The 18,219-nt window shown below is 41.9% G+C and overlaps 1 protein-coding gene across 2 annotated transcripts; it reads left to right on the plus strand.

The window, feature by feature from the left end:
- Positions 1–1,628: 1,628 nt before the first annotated feature.
- On the plus strand, positions 1,629–13,610 carry ncoa4 (nuclear receptor coactivator 4). 2 transcript variants are annotated; one of them, XM_084735705.1, is made up of 11 exons: positions 1,629–1,778; positions 6,893–7,031; positions 8,962–9,102; positions 9,211–9,302; positions 9,711–9,819; positions 9,918–9,998; positions 10,090–10,212; positions 10,343–11,128; positions 11,486–11,782; positions 11,885–11,977; positions 12,512–13,610. In XM_084735705.1, the coding sequence occupies exons 1-11, from the start codon at positions 1,741–1,743 to the stop codon at positions 12,515–12,517; spliced, it is 1,905 nt and encodes a 634-aa protein (XP_084591831.1). In that variant the 5' UTR covers positions 1,629–1,740; the 3' UTR covers positions 12,518–13,610. The 2 variants fall into 2 exon arrangements, with proteins under 2 accessions (XP_084591831.1, XP_084591832.1); XM_084735706.1 differs by lacking the exon at positions 1,629–1,778 and adding an exon at positions 2,864–3,016.
- Positions 13,611–18,219: the final 4,609 nt, after the last annotated feature.

Consider the following 18,219-nt stretch of genomic DNA (forward strand, 5'->3'; position numbering starts at 1 on the left):
CAAAGTTAAAAGTAAAGGTAGTAATATCTGCAGAACCACAAACAGAAGAGTGAACTAACTCTTTTATCTGAAACAGTCACCAGAATATTTTTTAACATGTTAAAATTACAACATTTTTCTTCTGGAGCAGGACAGACGCTCCCAGACCCCCAGAGGACAGAAGACAGAGGACAGAGGACAGGGGACAGAGGACAGAGGACAGAAGACAGAGGACAGAAGACAGAGGACAGAAGACAGAGGACAGAGGACTGGGGACAGAGGACAGGGGACAGAGGGCAGAGGACAGAGGACAGAGGACAGGGGACAGAGGACAGAGGACAGGGGACAGAGGACAGGGGACAGAGGACTGGGGACAGAAGACAGAGGACAGGGGACAGAGGACAGAGGACTGGTTTACCAACATGTCATCTTTTTCTCCTCTTATGATTTTGCACGTCTGTATTTAGTAATAAAAAAAAATAGTGATAAGAAAACCATTAAAGTAAAACAACAGCAATAAAAATGTTGATTTTTCAAAAAAGGAAACAATAACATGCAAGATTTTTAAATTGTAATGAAGTAAAAACACTAATACCACAAAGTAAAAATACCTAAATAAAGAATGTGAGTATTTTTTCCATCCCAGCAGGTCAGAGATCAGTGTTTCAGTGAATAGTTTTATTTATGGCGCCCGCCACATTAAAAACATCGACACCACCACATGATTTTATATTTTTGGAGCTGCGCACCTTTTTCGCTCGTGTCTAGAAGGTAACTCTTTATTTGTCCGTTATTTCTACTAAAATAATCAAACTCTCGCGATCTTTCACAGGTCTAGGGTTCCCTTCTAGACACGACCCTCTGTCTGTCTGTCAAACTACAGACAGCAGACTGTCTGTAAACAGCATGATGTTAAACTCTGCAGTGTTTCACACAAACACTTTATTTGTGTGAAACACAGGTTTGGTTTGTCATCAATTTTGTAATTTTTATTTTTTAATCAGTCTGAGAGGACGACGGTATCAGTGATTGATTATTGATCAGTCTGTCTTCCTCTCCTCCCTCACCTGTTCACTCTGCTGTGAGAAGATCTGAAAGTTTCTCACAGACAAACACAGACTCTCCTGTTTTACATCCTTATACAGTTGTTTAATTTTATAAGAGCATCTGGTTGGTGATGATGTCATTAACCATCACGTTAGTTTGTGTTGTCATTAGCAACAGTCTCCTCCACACGCAGCTTCTCTGCAGTTGGTCTGTGTGTTTCCTGATCAGATAAACCAACAACGGAAACACTAGAAAAGTTGCGCCAGTTAAAATAGAAGCGTCCCGTAAAAATTTAAAATCTATTAATAATTTATTGGTTATAGGTCCGGGTCCGTATAGGACGGCGTGTGGGTCCGGACTCGGACCGCGGTCCGCCATTTGGGGACCCCTGGAATAGTAGTATTAAATAAGATAAAACATAAATCCTCTGGTAAATATACTTATGGTTATAATAATGGAGTAAAAATACTTCACAGCACTCCACCAGAAGGTCCAGGCTGCAGTAATCCTCACAGTCGCCAGCAGGAGGAAGTCTCGTTCTCTGGCTGACTGCAGAGGGGTGACACTCTCGGTTCTCGCGAGACTTCTCCGCCCCTCATGCTTATTATTTTTCCTTGACGCGATCGTGACATTGGGCCCCGCTAGTGAGAAATACCGGCTCATACCGGAGCTTCTTTTATCGGGAACAAGTCACCGAACAAACACGGATTACTGATGACGTCCAAGTCCAGAATCCAGAGCCGTGGACCGAGGTGAGCGTGACCGTCTGTACGGAACAAAATCAGCTTTTATTCACCGATATGTCGGCTAGTGTTAGCCGCTAACGTTAGCTCAGCTGAAGTGCTGCCGAAGAGGCTAACTGTTAGCATCAGGAGCTAAGTGTTATTATCTGCCCAGCTTCAGGAAACAAGCTTATTGATCTCTGTTAAAAACAGATAAGCCTGTAGCTACCGCTGCCAGTTTTCAATAATGATCCTGCTGATCGATACAATCATTAATGTGCGGACCTAACAGAGCTAGCTAACGTTAGCTCACCTCAAAACGCACTCTGACCTCCAGCTGGTGATCAAACAGATCATAATAAGACCAACAGAGGATGGTAACGAAGTGCTTAAGGTTCTATAAAATGTTATTAATCGTCCCATCCCAGCGTTATAACGTCATATGATGTTTGTAATCTGGTACCTAAAGTAATCTCTTTCAAACCGAACTCGCTCTGAAAAATCGTATTTTTTTTAATTCCCACGTTGATCGTTCAAGTTTCACTTCGTCTAATATTAGTTTTTAATAACGTATAACAATACTAGGATCTACTCTGTACTTCGGCACACTCATAAAGTCGCCTGTAACGACATGTCAAGCGTTAGATGTAGACAATCCCTCATTCTTCTAGTTAACTATATAACGGAGCAGTGACACTGAGCGCCGAGCTCCTACTCTATAAAAGTGAAGGTTTATTAAAATGAAGTGCTGCTGGGTGGATTATCTGTCAGCCGAATTAACGGAGAGACCTTTGAGATTCAGAGAAGGTGTGAAGTTGTTCTTCCAGGTGTGCCCCTTGACACACACATCTGTCCCAGTTAAACATGCAGGGTTTTTGTATGGAGTTCGGGGAGCTGAGGTGAGCCGCTGCAGCTCAGATTTTACGGCGTGTTTATCAGAAAGTGAGTTATCAGCTGGGAACATTGACAGTTTAACACTGATAGACGGAACATGGCTGGTTATACCGGTGTCCTCCATGAACCCTCCCTTCCTGGTGTCCCGGTGTGTGAGGCCCTCCTCCACCGTGTGTGAGGCCCGTGTGTGAGGCCCTCCTCCACCGTGTGTGAGGCCCTCCCACCGGCCTGTCGGGATGTGTACGTGTGGGTCTGCAGGCAGTGATGGCGGACAGTCGGTGAACAGTTTCCTGGTTCCTCTGAGCTCCGATCAGTCTCCGGATTTAGTTAAACTGTCTGCGGCTCTGTTACCGTCTGTGAGTCACCGACATGAGGTAAAGATAATAACCGACTGTGTAACGTCTTTATTCAGCGTGTAATCTGCAGCTCAGCCGCTCGTTCAGCTGTTATTACTCAGTTATTGATTATATAATCAGGCTGATTGTGAAAAAGGATTAGCTTCAGACTGAAACACAGGAAACATTTAACATTTACAAGGAAATAAAAAGTTAATTATTTAACATGTTCATTCTCAGTGCTGAGGAAAGGATATTTATACTAATGTAAAAATACTTCTTTAGTAGTAAAATCCTGCGTTTTCAACACAACAAAATATGCAGAATAAAAGTGTTTGTTATGCAGAAAACTGAATGTTATTCAGTGCACGTGATCTTTTTTATCATTATTATTATTCTTAGATGCATGAATATGTACTAATTATTTTGCTGCTAATTTGAAAAACTTCACATACAAAATGTAATGGAGAAGAAATATAAAATAACATACTGAATAAACTCAAATGCAGTAAAGGGACCTCTAACATGTACTTGTACAGTTATAAAGCAGTATTTTTACATTTTGGCATTTTTTTATAAATGAAATCCTGCATCTTAATCTTCAGTAAAAAGTACAGTTCAACAACATGAACTCCAATATGCAAAGTAGAAGTAGTTGTGTAGAAAACTGTCTGCTGACTGTGTGATAATAATTATTATTTGCTTTGTGTATGATTACAGATGCATTAATAATTCACATGTATTATTTTACTGTGAAGTTGCAGCTTGTTTTAAAAACTTGATGTAAAGTTTGGTGGTTAAATCTGTAACTTTATTTAAGACTTTATAAACTCAGTTTTATCTGTCAGATAAATGTAGTAATAAATATGAACTGAATAAATTCAAGGTGTTCAGAGGTTCAGGTTAAATACAGAAAACAGCAGCTGATGATTATTGGACACATTACAGTTAATTGATTATTGAGAGAAAGTGAATCCTTCTTTATTGATTTATTGATTAAGTAAACATGGAAATTATGATGCAGAACTGATGAGTTCCACTAATTGTATCACATGTTGTAGTTTCAGTCTAAATAATCACAGTATTTTTTTACCAAATCATGCAAATAGAAAGAACCTCTGTGCTGTAGTTGTGTGTCTAAGCAGTCAAACGACTTTATAAGTGACCTGAAACACTTAATTATTAGGTAGTTAATCATTTTACTAATTAATTAATTTTTACTAATATTTTTTTTAAGATTTTTTTTTGGCTCTTGCCTTTATTCAGATAGGTACAGCTGAAGAAATGACAGGAAAGTGGTTAGAGAGGAATGACATGCAGCAAATGGGCCACAGGTGGGAATCGAACCAGCAGCCTCAGTACAGCAGGCCAACGCTCCACCAGCTGAACTATGGGAGCAGAGCCAGTACATGTGGATGTTTTCAGTTTTTCTGTGTCTGATATTAAACTGAATCTGTTAATCAAACAAGAAGACGTCACAGAGGTGCTGAAAACTGTAACTGATATTTAATTTGCAGCCTAAAACATTTAGTGATTTTTACAGGTGTCTGTAGTTTGTTTGGTGTTAACCTGATAAAAACAGTCAGAGCTGGAGAGGAGTTTGTGTTCCGATACACACACACACACACACACGCACACACACAGTGTGTGTGTACATATTACCCATGATGCAGCAGCTGGACTCTGGAGGGTTAACGAAGGTGTGGAGGTTAAAGGTCGTGTTGTTGTTTTCCTTCAGTCTCTCTCTGGTTCTTCTTATCAGCAGCTCGCTCAGCCGCCGGCTGACTGTGAACAGCTGATACGGAGGCAGTGCCGCGCCCTCAGGCCACGCCCACCAGCACCAGCAGCACGAACACACAAAAATACAACAAATGATTCAATAAGTTTGATCAGTTTTATATCAGAACAGCTAACATGAGGCCACACATCAGCCTGTTTGATTTCTCAGCTGTGACGGACTAAAGTCAACGCTCACGTTTAATCTGGAGCTGGAACGCCAATAAAACGTCACGAAATACAGTCTTTAGTCTTTAAAGGAGTGATTTCGTCAGTGTTGAACTACACATATTTAGTTTAATATGATAATGAAGAAAAGCAGAAATTTCCACATGTGAGATGATCAAGATATTTGAATAAGCAGCTTTGTTATATTTTGGTTCACACACTGAGGACATTTACTCCTGATGGACTGAAGTTTGATGTCCAATGACAAGACATCTGTCTTTTTTGATAATGTGATGAAGAGCTGCACAATTAATCACAATAAGTCCAAGTGTAATATCCAAATCACAGATCCAGAAACGAATCGCAATTCTTTGAAAAATGAGCAAGATAATGTTCTGATGTAAAAGTCTTTGTTCTCCAGATGAAAGAAGAACCCGTTTGTTCGGTTCACACCACTGCTGAGCGATGTATCAATATTATTTTGTATATATTTTGTATGTTAAAGAGAGTTGTCTTTTAAGGCGGTGTTACAGTAAAATGACTTCATTTCCTTTTCAATTTCCAACCATGAAGATGAATGTCAGCTGCAGCTCTAGAGTACACAACATGTCACAACCTACACGATCAATAATCATCGATATCGACCAATATAAGACGTCATTATCGTGATAAGGCCTGTTTTGTTCTCAGTGGAACAAATTGCCTTTGATTTTTAAGAAATGAAAGGTATTTTAGGCCTGGATGAAAAACCTGCAAAAACGATCATGATAATGATGTTTTATATTGATTATTATTGATCATGTAGGTTGTGACATGTTATGTGCACGTGCTCTGCAGCTGTTGGTAACCAGTGATTATTTTAATCAGAAATTAATCTGTCAATTGTTTTCTCCATTAATCAATTAGGTGATTCTGTCACAATCTTGTCTATTTAAAAAATAGGTCCAAACTTTTTTAACTAGTGATCAATTTGACGATAGTTTTTCCAATAATTGATTAGATGTTTGGTCTGTAAAATGTCAGAAAATGTTGAAAAATTAATCCTGTCACAATCTAGGAAGCCCAAACATCCCAATCCTTGGCACATAAATATGAAGATAAATATCTATAGAATATGGAAAATATATACAAGAAAAAACTGTACTGAAGTCTAAAAATATACAGGGACACACTTTACCAAATCTGAAATACAAGTGGTGAACCAGAACACTGGAGCAAAATATCAGAAATGTTCAAAAATAGTCCTGTGTGTCTGAAAATAGTCCAGTGGTCAGACTGGTTTAATCCCAGTGGACGGCGTTGACCAATCGCAGCTGCTGGAGACTCATAACAGATCAGTGTGAAAAGACAGTCAGCTGAGTCACAGCAGCAGAACAACAGAACAATAGAACAGTAGAACAGTAGAACGCAGTAAACACAGACTCACCTTGATCCTGTTTTTAACCACACGGAGCACAAACTGCACTTTTAGCAATAAAAACACACCTGCTGCCGTCTCTGTTTTTAAATTCATCAGCAACTCTTTTCATAATTCATCAATTATAATTTTAAAAAAAAAGTCTACATTCTCTGATTTCAGCTTCTTAAATGTGAATATTTTCTGGTTTCTTTGCTCCTCTGACAGTAAATTGAATATCTGTCATTGTGCTTGATATAAACAAAGTTTTTATAGTTTTTTTAAGAGTGTAGATGTGTGATGAAAAGCAGAAGTGGAGGATAAATAAAAGAGCAACATTAGAGAAGAAAACAGAAGAGAAAGTGATGATGAAAACATGATTCTGATGAATGAAGAAGTGGGAGTTTGTTTATTTAACTGTTAGTAAAATCCCTAAAATCCCACGTTCGTGAACGCACCATCAGCTGTTTCAAGTTTCTATCCTCGTTAAAGGTCACATGACTTATGTTTTCTCTTTAACATTGCGTCCAGTCTGACCGGTTTTTGTTTTGACACTGTTTCCTGTTTCCTGTCAGGATGACAGCGGTGGAGGCGTCAGTGGCGGCGGCGGCGAGCGGCGGCCTGAAGCAGTGCCGACAGGCCCAGGATCAGCTGGAGGACGCCATTAACAGTGTGATGAAAGCTGAGCAGCAGCTGAGAGAAAACACCAGGGAGGTCAGCCCCTTCATCATCATCATCCTCAAGTTTAAAGAATCAGATGATGATTTATTGATCATCGATCATTGATTGTCTGATGATCTTCATTTTTAAATGGCTGGGTATCGATTCAGATTTCACATCTTTGTCCACAAGATTTTCAACATTTTATGAACCAAACAACTAATCAATTAGTGGAAAACTTATTGCCAGATTGGTAATTAGTTGAAAAATAAGTCCAAACAACAGACAGCAGCAGGCTGAAGGAACCGTTTAGTTCCTGGGACCAACAGTTCTGCTTCTGTTGGTGGAAAAACATTAATGAGACAGAGTGAAGATCAGGTGACCTGGACTGTGTGCTGGATGTTTGAACAGCTGTGATCCAGTCAGACATGCTGGTCTGCTCAGTGTACACACACACACACACACACACACACACACACACACACACACACACACACACACACACTGCAGTAAACTGGATGAACCTCAGTCAGCTGATAAGAAGCAGCAGGACACAACGTGCTGCACACACACGTTACTGTTAACTTCACCTGAGCTCAGGTGAGCTTCACCCGACTGGTCTGGAACTGCTCACCTGACAGGCAATACTCCAATAATCAATGAGTGTATTGACAGTAACTGATTGTCTCTGTGTCTTTAAAGGATAAAATATTTCACTGATGCTGCGCTCTAATTGGTCAGTTCAAATGATCTCTGATGCACCAATCAGCAGATCATAAACCTGTATGTAAAACTATCTGACCAATCAGTGGCCTTCATCTGTCCTTTGTCCACTCTGCTGACTCACTTTGTGTGTGTTTGTCCAGCTCTCCTCCTGTGGTTGCCGTGGTAACCCAGCCTCATTTAACCATCATCACACACATTGGATCAGAGTCACTGTGTGTGTGTGTGTGTGTGTGTGTGTGTGTGTCTGTCTGTGTGTGTGTGTGTCTGTGTGTCTGTGTGTGTGTGTGTCTGTGTGTGTGTGTGTGTGTGTGTGTGTGTGTGTGTGTGTGTGTGTGTGTGTGTGTCTGTGTGTGTGTGTGTGTGTGTGTCTGTGTGTGTGTGTGTGTGTGTGTGTGTGTGTGTGTGTGTGTCTGTTTGTGTGTGTGTGTGTGTGTGTGTGTGTGTGTCTGTGTGTGTGTGTGTGTGTGTGTGTGTGTGTGTGTGTCTGTGTGTCTGTGTGTGTGTGTGTGTGTGTGTGTGTGTGTGTCTGTTTGTGTGTGTGTGTGTGTGTGTGTGTGTGTGTGTGTGTGTGTGTGTGTGTGTGTGTGTGTGTGTGTGGTGGAGCTGGACGAATCAGCATATAAAACACTGTAGAGAGAGAGCAGGGTGTGGTAGAGTGAGAATATAAGACAGTGAAGAGAGAGAGAGAGGTCAGACAGCTTCATGTTCTGCTGGAGTCTGCTGGGTTCTACTGGGTTCTGTTTGTGAATACGTGCTCTGCAGCTTCAGGTAACCAATTATTATTTTCTTCAACAACCTGTCGATTGTTTTAATCATTAATTATTAGTTTGTCGATTAGTTGTTTGATTCATAAAATGTCAGAAAATGTTGATCAGAGTCCAAACTGACGTCCTCAAATGTCTCATTTTGTCCACAACTCAAAGATCTTCAGTTTCCTGTCAGAGAGGAAAGAAACCAGAAAATATTCACATTTAAGAAACTGAAATCAGAGAATTTGGACTTTTCTTTTATTAAAAATGTCTCAAAATGATGAATTATCAAAATAGTTGGCGATCATTTTAATAATTGACACATCGTTGCAGCTCTACATCTGTCTTACAGTCTGAGCATCATGTTTATGTTAAATGTGAAGAAGTGCTAGTTTTCCTTAGCGTGTTAATGGGAATTCCCTTTTAGTGTTAGCATCAAGCTAATGGGTCAGGACCTGGTTATTTATACTCTGTGTCTCACCTGATTATCTCACCTGTCTCTCTGTCAGGTGCGAGCAGAGCTGCAGAGCTGTGTGAGTCGTCAGCAGGAGGCGCTGCGCTGCAGAGAGGTGTGGCTGCTCAGTCAGATCGAACTGCTCGAACAAGTCAAGACTGAAACTCTGCAGCAGCAGCTGCACCAGCTGCACTGGGTAATTGACCGCTTTATACTGGGAATACTGGTGTCTGGTTATACTGGTGTCTGGTCATACTGGTGTCTGGTTATACTGGTGTCTGACTCTTTCTTTTGTGTGTTTCAGCTGCGAGGTCAGTTTGATGTGATCTCTTATCAGCTCCAGAGCTCCAACAGCAGCAACGACCTGAACAACCAGCTGACCAGCTGCATGGAGAAGTAATACACACACACACACACACACACACACACACACACACACACACACACACACACACACACACACACACTCACTCTCTGGTCAGTGTCTGTGTGTCTGCAGATAAACTTTGTTCTGACATGTTTTAAATCAGTTTGATTCAGTCAGATAACAGCAGTTGTTTAAATCAGACTAATGTTAAGGATCAAACCCCTGAACACAACATGACACTGTTGATATGGAGGAGGAGGAAGAGGAAGAGGAGGAGGAGGAAGAGGAAGAGGAGGAGGAAGAGGAAGAGGAGGAGGAGGAGGAGGAAGAGGAAGAGGAAGAGGAGGAGGAAGAGGAGGAGGAGGAGGAGGAGGAGGAGGAGGAGGAGGAGGTCGAGGTCTGTGCTCTAACTGTGGGTGTGTTTGTTTTCTGTTCAGGTTGTCCTCTCTTAGTCTGACACCTGAGGAAACACCTGAGCTCAGTTTCCACGCCGACACTCGCTCTCTGAGGCAGGCCATCACCTCATTTGGCAGCATCACTGCCCAGGTAACATAGAACACAGAGAACAGAGAACACACACACACTGAGGCAGGTGGTGTGTGTGTGTGTGGACATAATGCTAATCAGCTGTTTTCTCTCCACAGCTTGTGGAGGGTGTGTCCTCTCAGAGCCCCGCCCAGCAGAGAGGTCAGACACAGAGCTGTCCAATTGCTGCCAAGAAACAGGTAACTGTTTGTTGACACCAGGTGCGAACCTGTTGACACCAGGTGTGAACCTGTGAGGTGTGAATGTGTTCATTCTGATCTGTCTCTTCAGAAGATGGAGGGCGGAGCTCTGGACGACTGGCTACTGGGAAGTCATCCAGCTAGCAGCGCTCCTATTGGTTATCAGTCCAGCAAGAACCCTCAGGATTGGTTGGTGTCACACAAGGAGAGTAAGGTGAGACAGGTGAACATGTGTGTCCTCTTTTATCCAATCAGGTCCATTGTGACCTCTGATGACATCACAGAATCTTGTTGGCCAGTCATTTCTCATATTGTTGATATGTGACCTGTTGTGTGGCTGTCAGACTTCCTGTCCTGTCCTGGCCTCCTTCGACTTCCTGCAGGCGTGGGGTCAGCTCAGGGACCTGGAGGCGTGGCTTCTGCAGGACCAGGGCGCCATCAGCAGGGCGAGGACCGACAGCAGCTGTAGCTCCACCTTCTCCATCGAGAAGATCGATGAATCGGAGTTCACCATCACTCCTGACCAGGAGGAGGAGGAGCTGGGTGACTGGCTCATCACCCCCAACACTGTTGCTATGGAGACCATGTCAGACGCCGAGCGCTGGAGGCAGGTGCTAAAGCCATTCGAGGACAGCTGGTCATCCAGTGATTGGCTGGTGGCAGCGAGCCACGCCCCCACTGACTGCGCCTCCTGCTGTCAGACCACGAAGGCCGTGGAGATCGAGAACCTGGGCCAACTCAAGTGCCTGAAGACTCCGCCCACCTCCGGACCCGTCTCCCCAACCGCGCCTGCCCCTCCGGCACCGGGGGCCCTGGAGGCGTGGCTTCAGCAGGTGGCGCCGCTGCAGGAGAACTGCAGGGCCAACGAGGTGTGCTCCTCCTACGGCGACTGTGTTTGCGACGAGAACTGTGGGAGAGAAGCTCTGAGCCAATGGCTGCTCAGACACGACGGGCGGGACAAGAATGGAGTCCCTGTAGGCCAGAACGCTTCGTCCACCCCTAACAACACCCCGCCCACAGCTAAGAATGCTCCGCCCACCGCCAAGAACGCCCCATCTACAGATAAGAATAGTCCACCAACCACAAAGAACGTCCCGTCCACCCTGCACCTCAGAGAGCAGGAACAGAAGGTGAGACAGAACCTCACTAGAGAACGTCACAGGAGAACCTCCACCTGTTCTCTGTGATCACCTTCATCTGAGATTAGTTTAACAAAACCAGGTTTAAAATGAGTCAATAGAGGTTTAAATCTGAGCTCTGGTGGAGAAACTGCTCTCAGTGTAGTCAGTCAAATCATGTAAACTGTAACTATGGAAACGGTCACTTATTAAAATTCAAATCAATGGCTCGTTGAAAAGGTTTAAAAAAGTAATCAGTTATCGGTGAAGCTGTAGGTTCTCATCCTTTAAAGTCTGAACAAATAACAGAACATTAAAAACAGAATTAAACGTTGATGTCATCGGGGGCGGGGTTTGTTCTTTCATCAGGTTCAGGCCATCCTGCAGGCGTGGCTCCACCCCACCATCTCCTCCTCGTCCTCTTCGTCCTGCAGGACCCTTCAGGCTCTGTCCTCCTCCCTGTCAGGCTGGGTGGCTCCTGAGGAGGAGGAGGAGAAGGCGAGCAGGGAGGAGTGCAGCACCTCCTCGTCCTCTTGGTCTCCGTTCCAGCGTCCTCTGGATCCCGAACTCTGGGTGCTTCCAGGAGGTCAGACCCACGCGCAGCCCCGCCCAGCCAAGGAGGAAGAGGAGGACAAGTGGCTGCTGAGGAAGAGGAGTCAGGCTCAGGTAGAAAACTTAACCGTCTGTCCCGTTTGCTTGACTTATCTGTCTCCTGATTCGTTGACCTTTCTGTCCCCCGATTGGTTGACCTGTGTTTCCTGTCTTCAGGAGCGCTTGGCATTGCCGACAGTGTGTGACCTGTTCTCCTGTATGAAAGTGGGCGGAGACAAAGAAAAATGGCTGCACAGAGCTCCTGAACAGGTGAGTCCAGATCCTCACACGTCGATACCCTGATGTCCCCTTCAGTGTCTCTAGGAGACGTTGCTGCAGCATAAACATCAGGTCAGGTGACCTGAACCGCTTTGGTTCAGCTAATAGTTAGTGAGCAACAACACTTATCAGGCTAACTAATGCTAAAGCTAATAGTAGCAGCAGCTCTGTGTGATGGGCTCAAACTGCAGCTACAGTTAGCCAGTTAGCATTATGTGACTAGAAAGTCAAAGGAATACAGTACATTGTTTGCTAGCTAGCTAAACAAGCTAACAACTTCCTGTTCAGTGAGGAGTTAATTTTTAATCGGACTTGCTAATCTAATGCTAATGTTAGCATACCGAGCTAACAGCTGGGACAGACAGGAGCTGTGTGCTGCGTTCAGGGTCCTCTCTGTGTTCTGTCATCACTGTCTTTCTTATCAAAGTGTCTGAACACACTCACCTGTGCTCAGGTGCTTTCACTGCATGTTATTGATCTTTGATTAATTAATATTTCCTCTGTGATGACTGATTTTCCCTCCAGATGTGACGATGATGATGAAGATGATGGATGTCTCTTCTTCTCTCCTCTGGGAGTCACTTTATCGCTGATCAGCGCACATGATCACAACAATCTAACCATCGCCACCGCCTTCTTCCTGTGACATCACCCTGCTGAGCTGCTGCCTGCTGCTCTCCTCCAATCAGGATCAAGAACTCATAAATCAACACAGCTGATGATAATTTTCCTTATTTTGCTGTTTTTATTTGACTTGAGACAGAAAATCACATTTTAAGTTTTTAATTGTATAAAATTATATTGTTCTTCGTTCTCGTCTTGAAGTGATCGATTTCTGTTGAAAATAATTTGCAGATTCATTGATAATATAAAGAATTAGCTGTCCTTCATTGTGATGAAACAGCTCCCAGGGTGCACTTCATCAGCTGATCCTGACAGGAGGAGAGGCGGCGGAGTCTGAGATGGGGCGGGGTTAAATATAGATATAAAGTAGCCTTTATTTTAACGAAGCTGTTTCTATGATTTCACTTCTTCATTTAACACAATCTTCATTTTATTCTTCTTCGTTGGTTTTATTTCCTGTGAAACTGCTGAGCTGCAGATAACTATTTCCTGTCCAGATTGCAGGCTGCTGACATCACTGCTGACATCACAGTCTTGTCAGAGACTTGAAGGACAGGTCCAGACATGTGGAGGACATGTACGTCTGAGTCCTCCACATGTTTGGATCTGTTTTTCAAGCATTTCCTTTTAAATACATTAGGGTTTTTATAGACGCTGCTGCTGATTGGTTGACACCTTTCACACAGCCAGTCACAGGAGAGAAAACTCACCTGAAATTCCGTCGCACAGCGTTGACAGGAAATGTCTCGTCCAACCTGGAAACTCTTCAGACTGAATGTTTTGTTTCTAAAATCTGCAGAATTTCAAATAATAAAAGAAAAACTCTGTTTCCCAGAATGCCTCAGCCTGCAGTCTGTCAGCTGACAGATCACATGACTGCAGTCTCAGCAGTGATTGGTGCTTTTTATTGAAGCTCTGCTGTGATTTATTTGTTTCTGTGATGTCATCAGTGCTCTACTTCCTGCTGTGATTCTCTACAGTAATAAAACATGTGACATCATCACTGTGTCTCTGACATCATCACTGTGTTCCTGTTCAACCAGACAAAATAATAGGTGCGTTCGAGATGAGCCAGGTCTGCGCAGAATTGATCAGCGGCGGTCGGCGCATGCGGGTTTATGTCCGACTTGATCCCGACTTGCTCTGACATCATGCACACGTGGGAAACGGTAACGTCACGAGATCGAGGCGCCGCAGCTGCTCTCCACCGACTACAAGCGGCTGGCTGTCGTCTGATCGATGAGCTGACAGGCTCTGATTGGCTCTTAATTTTGACAACAAACACCACGTGTTGTATAAAATACTAATGTTGTGTGTCGTATTTAAGGCCGGATGTATCGGTCTGATGACGTTTAATCTCAAGCTCATAAGTTTTTTTATATGTGATCAGAAGAACCGTTTCAAAGTGTTTCACAAAGCAGATAAAAGAACAAATGTTCCACGCAGCAGAAGAGGATCTCTGGTTCTACTTCAACGATCAACACGTTATTACTTCAGTTAAGAACGTGGTCTGCAAACTTCAGGTAACCTTCAGGTGATCTAACAGGAAGTTCGTGTCTCTTCCTGTATTTTCTCTGAAGTCTGTTGAAAACTGTCTGACTTGACTCCTCCTCCTGCTGCGGCCTCCTGATCTGCTCTTAGTCTGCAGGTGAGGCGCAGTTCATCTCGAACGAACCTGAAGCAGAGGTGGAGACAAGCGGAGAAAGACTGCAGGAAGAGACGTCACCTGTCAGGTGTCACCTGAACACACACACAGTCAGCTGATGTTTACTGGAGTCAAACAGGAAGTTTTCTTTGGTTTCTGTTCCAGGAAACAAACCAGTTGACCTTTGAGGAGGGAATTTATTGTTTAAGTTTCCAGAAGAAGAAGAAGGAAGTTTATTGTCCCTCATGTGTGGACAAACAGGTGAGTCTCACCTGGTGTGACATCACTGGTAAACATCATCAGATTGTTGGTTTTGTTCATTTATATTTTTCAGGTATTTTGTAGAAACAGTCTTTATGGTGACGGGAAAAATCACAGATTCTGTCTTTAATTTGAATGATTGAAATTAGACTGATTTTTTATTTAATATTGAAATATGATTTATTTTATTATGATATTCAACTGATTGTTAAATTATAATTAATATTATTGATGAACTGAATGATGTCAAATAAAAACCACTGAACAAACTTTAGTTCACTTCCTGAACACTAAAACTCACATTAACATTAATATTAATATTATCATAGACATGAACCCCGTCCACGTCCACGTCCCCGTCCCCGTCCACGTCCACGTCCCCGTCCACGTCCCCGTCCCCGTCCACGTCCACGTCCCCGTCCACGTCCCCGTCCCCGTCCACGTCCACGTCCACGTCCCCGTCCCCGTCCCCGTCCACGTCCACGTCCACGTCCACGTCCACGTCCCCGTCCGCGTCCCTGTCCCCGTCCACGTCCCCGTCCACGTCCACGTCCCTGTCCCCCGTCCACGTCCACGTCCACGTCCACGTCCACGTCCGCGTCCCTGTCCCCGTCCACGTCCCCGTCCACGTCCCCGTCCACGTCCCTGTCCCCGTCCCCCGTCCACGTCCACGTCCACGTCCACGTCCCTGTCCACGTCCCCGTCCCCGTCCCCGTCTCTCACTCTCACACACACAGAGTCAGATAAGAGTGAGATAAACTTCCTGTTTACTGCAGCTGATCAGCTGATGAGGTCACACCCTGCAGCAGCAGGACGCTGATACAGCTGTGACATCATCAGGACTGAAGGTACTGATGGTCGATGTTAGCCACACCCCCTCACCTGATGCTCAGGACCGCCCCCTGGTGACCAACTGAAGAAAGTACAACAAATATTAAAGAAAACTTCTGAAGATATTTACTTTCAACACTGTAATAAAACTTTTTAAATCAAATAAACTTTATAAATTCTATTTTATAACAGAACACTTAACAATAATAATAATAATAATAATGATAATAATAATAATAATAAGACGATTGTGACACATGTCATCACAACAGTTGCTGTCAGTTCTACACAACCTGCAATTTCCTTCAATCAATACAACTTTTCTGCAGATTTGACCAATCATCACCTTCCATCAGTTCAACCAATCAGAGCAGAGTGTTGCACAAACCTCATGTACGGTTCAATGCTTCATTATTTGTTAAATTAAGTTTCAGTATTTTCATTTTGTCACGGAGACTGAAAACAAGATATTTGAGGACGTCATCTTGGACTTTAGATCGACACGTTCTGACATTTTATGGACCAAACAACTAATCAATTAATGGAGAAAATAACTGATTGATGATTGATTGAATTAATTAATCAATATTATACATATGTGTTCTATAATTTTGTGTATTGCTTGAGTTTGAGCTCTAAAAACATTTTTTTTAATTATTTTTTTTAACATTGCCGCCTCAACTTTATTACAAAACAAAAAAAGCTAAAAACATCAATTTTTAGAAGATTTGCTGTGAAATCAGACATTTTAGGCCTCAGATCAGGTTTTAAACACAAACCGATCAGTTCAGACTGATTGATCACTGAAGGGGTCTCCCAGGCACCGCTGCAGGGGCTCTGAGGGACAGACAGGATACAACTGATGTTTACCTGCAGCTGCCAGGTTCAGGTGAGTCTGAAGGTCAAAGATCCTCTATGACAGACAGATGATCCACACGTGACACTGACCTCAGGTCAGTTTACACAGAAACAAACACAGCTGCAGGTTCAAACACTGACCTCTGATCAGTTCATCATCAGACCAGCTGACTCAGGTGTGTACCATCTGGAGTCATGTGTAATACTTTCAGCAGTGGTAACTAATTACAAATACTCAAATTACTGTAATTATTGTGATTTTTCACATTGCAAAAAAAAAAAGAAGAAAAGATAAAATAAAATAATAAATAAAAATGAAAGTAGTGTGTAAACAACTGAAAACATCTGATTTAAAAGTTTAATAAGTGATCAAGTTATTATTTAATCAAATTAAACACATGTTCGATGTTTAATGTGATTTTAACAAAGATGATAAATAAAAGACATAATTTGTACATTTTAGTTTATTCACATTTTAACTGGACACATTTAAAATAACGTGAAAATAATCTATTGATTGATATTGATATTACTGCAGTTTGTTTCTGCTTCCATTTATGATTTATATGTTTCTATTTCTACAATATATTTTTTAGATATTTCTACATTTTTGTATTATTTCTATGTTTAGAAGAAGATGGTAAAGAAAATCAAGATGTTTCTGATTCTAAAGAAAAGTTTGGATTAATAACAAACAGATTCAGTGGATGTGATTGAAAACAGATCAATAAATAATTAGAATGATCTGTTATTGGTGTCGTGTCTCCAGAAAAATAAATAAAGGCTCATTTCTGTTTTTAAACACACACACACACACACACACACACACACACACACACACACACACACAAACACACACACACACAGACACACACACACACACACACAAACACACACACACACACAGACACACACACACACACACACACACACACACACACACAGCTGTGTTTGTGTACTTCAGGGTCATCAGGACAACACAGCGCTGAGATCAGTGGACTCAGCTGTGTTTGAACAGATAAACTGACCTGTTTATTGATTTATTTATTGGATGATTTTCTGACCCAAAGAGCAAAAACTGAAATGAATAAATCAACTTTTTATTTCTGTTTGAACAGAAACTTCAAATCAGTTTGGGGATTTTTCCGAGTTGTTTTTGTTTTTTAGTTTTGGTTCAAGTTTTGAATCTTCTGTGAAGTTTTTTTAGTGGTTTGGAATTTTTTGGTTTTTTTTTTTTTTGGTTTTTTTTTTAACTTTCCTCATGTTTTATTTCTTTTATTAAAGTTAAAAACAAACAGACACAAAGAGACAGAAGCATGAGGACAATATGAGGACAGACGAGGACAAGTGTCTCCCTCTGTGACCTTTGACCTCATTAAAACAAACTGCTTCTCTTTGTCTGTTTTTAAATGTTTTGATTTGATTAAATTCAAGTTGACTTATTATTCTACGTATATGTGCAATAAATAGACTATATTTCTTTATTTTTTTCCACAGTCTTAATATCTGAAATGTCACAAATAATTAGATTTAATTGAATAACTTGATTATTTGTGTTCTGTATATTTTATTGTATTTTATAAACTGTTTTGTTTACATTTTTGTTGTTAATTATCTTTAATATTTTGTTAACAGATCAGCTGTGGAGCCAATAAAGTTTATTGAACCTGAACAGTGCAGTGAAATCAGAGCACGCCTCCTGCTGTTCACTCAGAGTCACTGCAGCTCCTCTCTGACTGAAGGTCAGTGAACGCACCTGTTGTTTTGGACCTATTCTTCAATGGACAAGATTGTGACAGGATCAATCAATCGATTTTCATTATTTTTTGACATTTTATTAAAAAAAAAAAAAAAAAAAAAGTAAATTAAGAAAAGAAAAATGTATTTTATTTCACTTTAATGAAGAAAAATATTTGACTGTAAATCTGTAACTTTGAACAGAGATTCATAATTAAATCTATGATTAGCTGAAACGCAGTTGAATAATTTTAAGAACTTAGTGGTAGGATAAAAA

The sequence above is a fragment of the Lutjanus erythropterus genome, chromosome 14 (assembly GCF_056507025.1).
Source record: "Lutjanus erythropterus isolate fLutEry1 chromosome 14, fLutEry1.hap2, whole genome shotgun sequence".
NCBI classification, from domain to species: Eukaryota; Metazoa; Chordata; class Actinopteri; order Lutjaniformes; family Lutjanidae; genus Lutjanus; species Lutjanus erythropterus.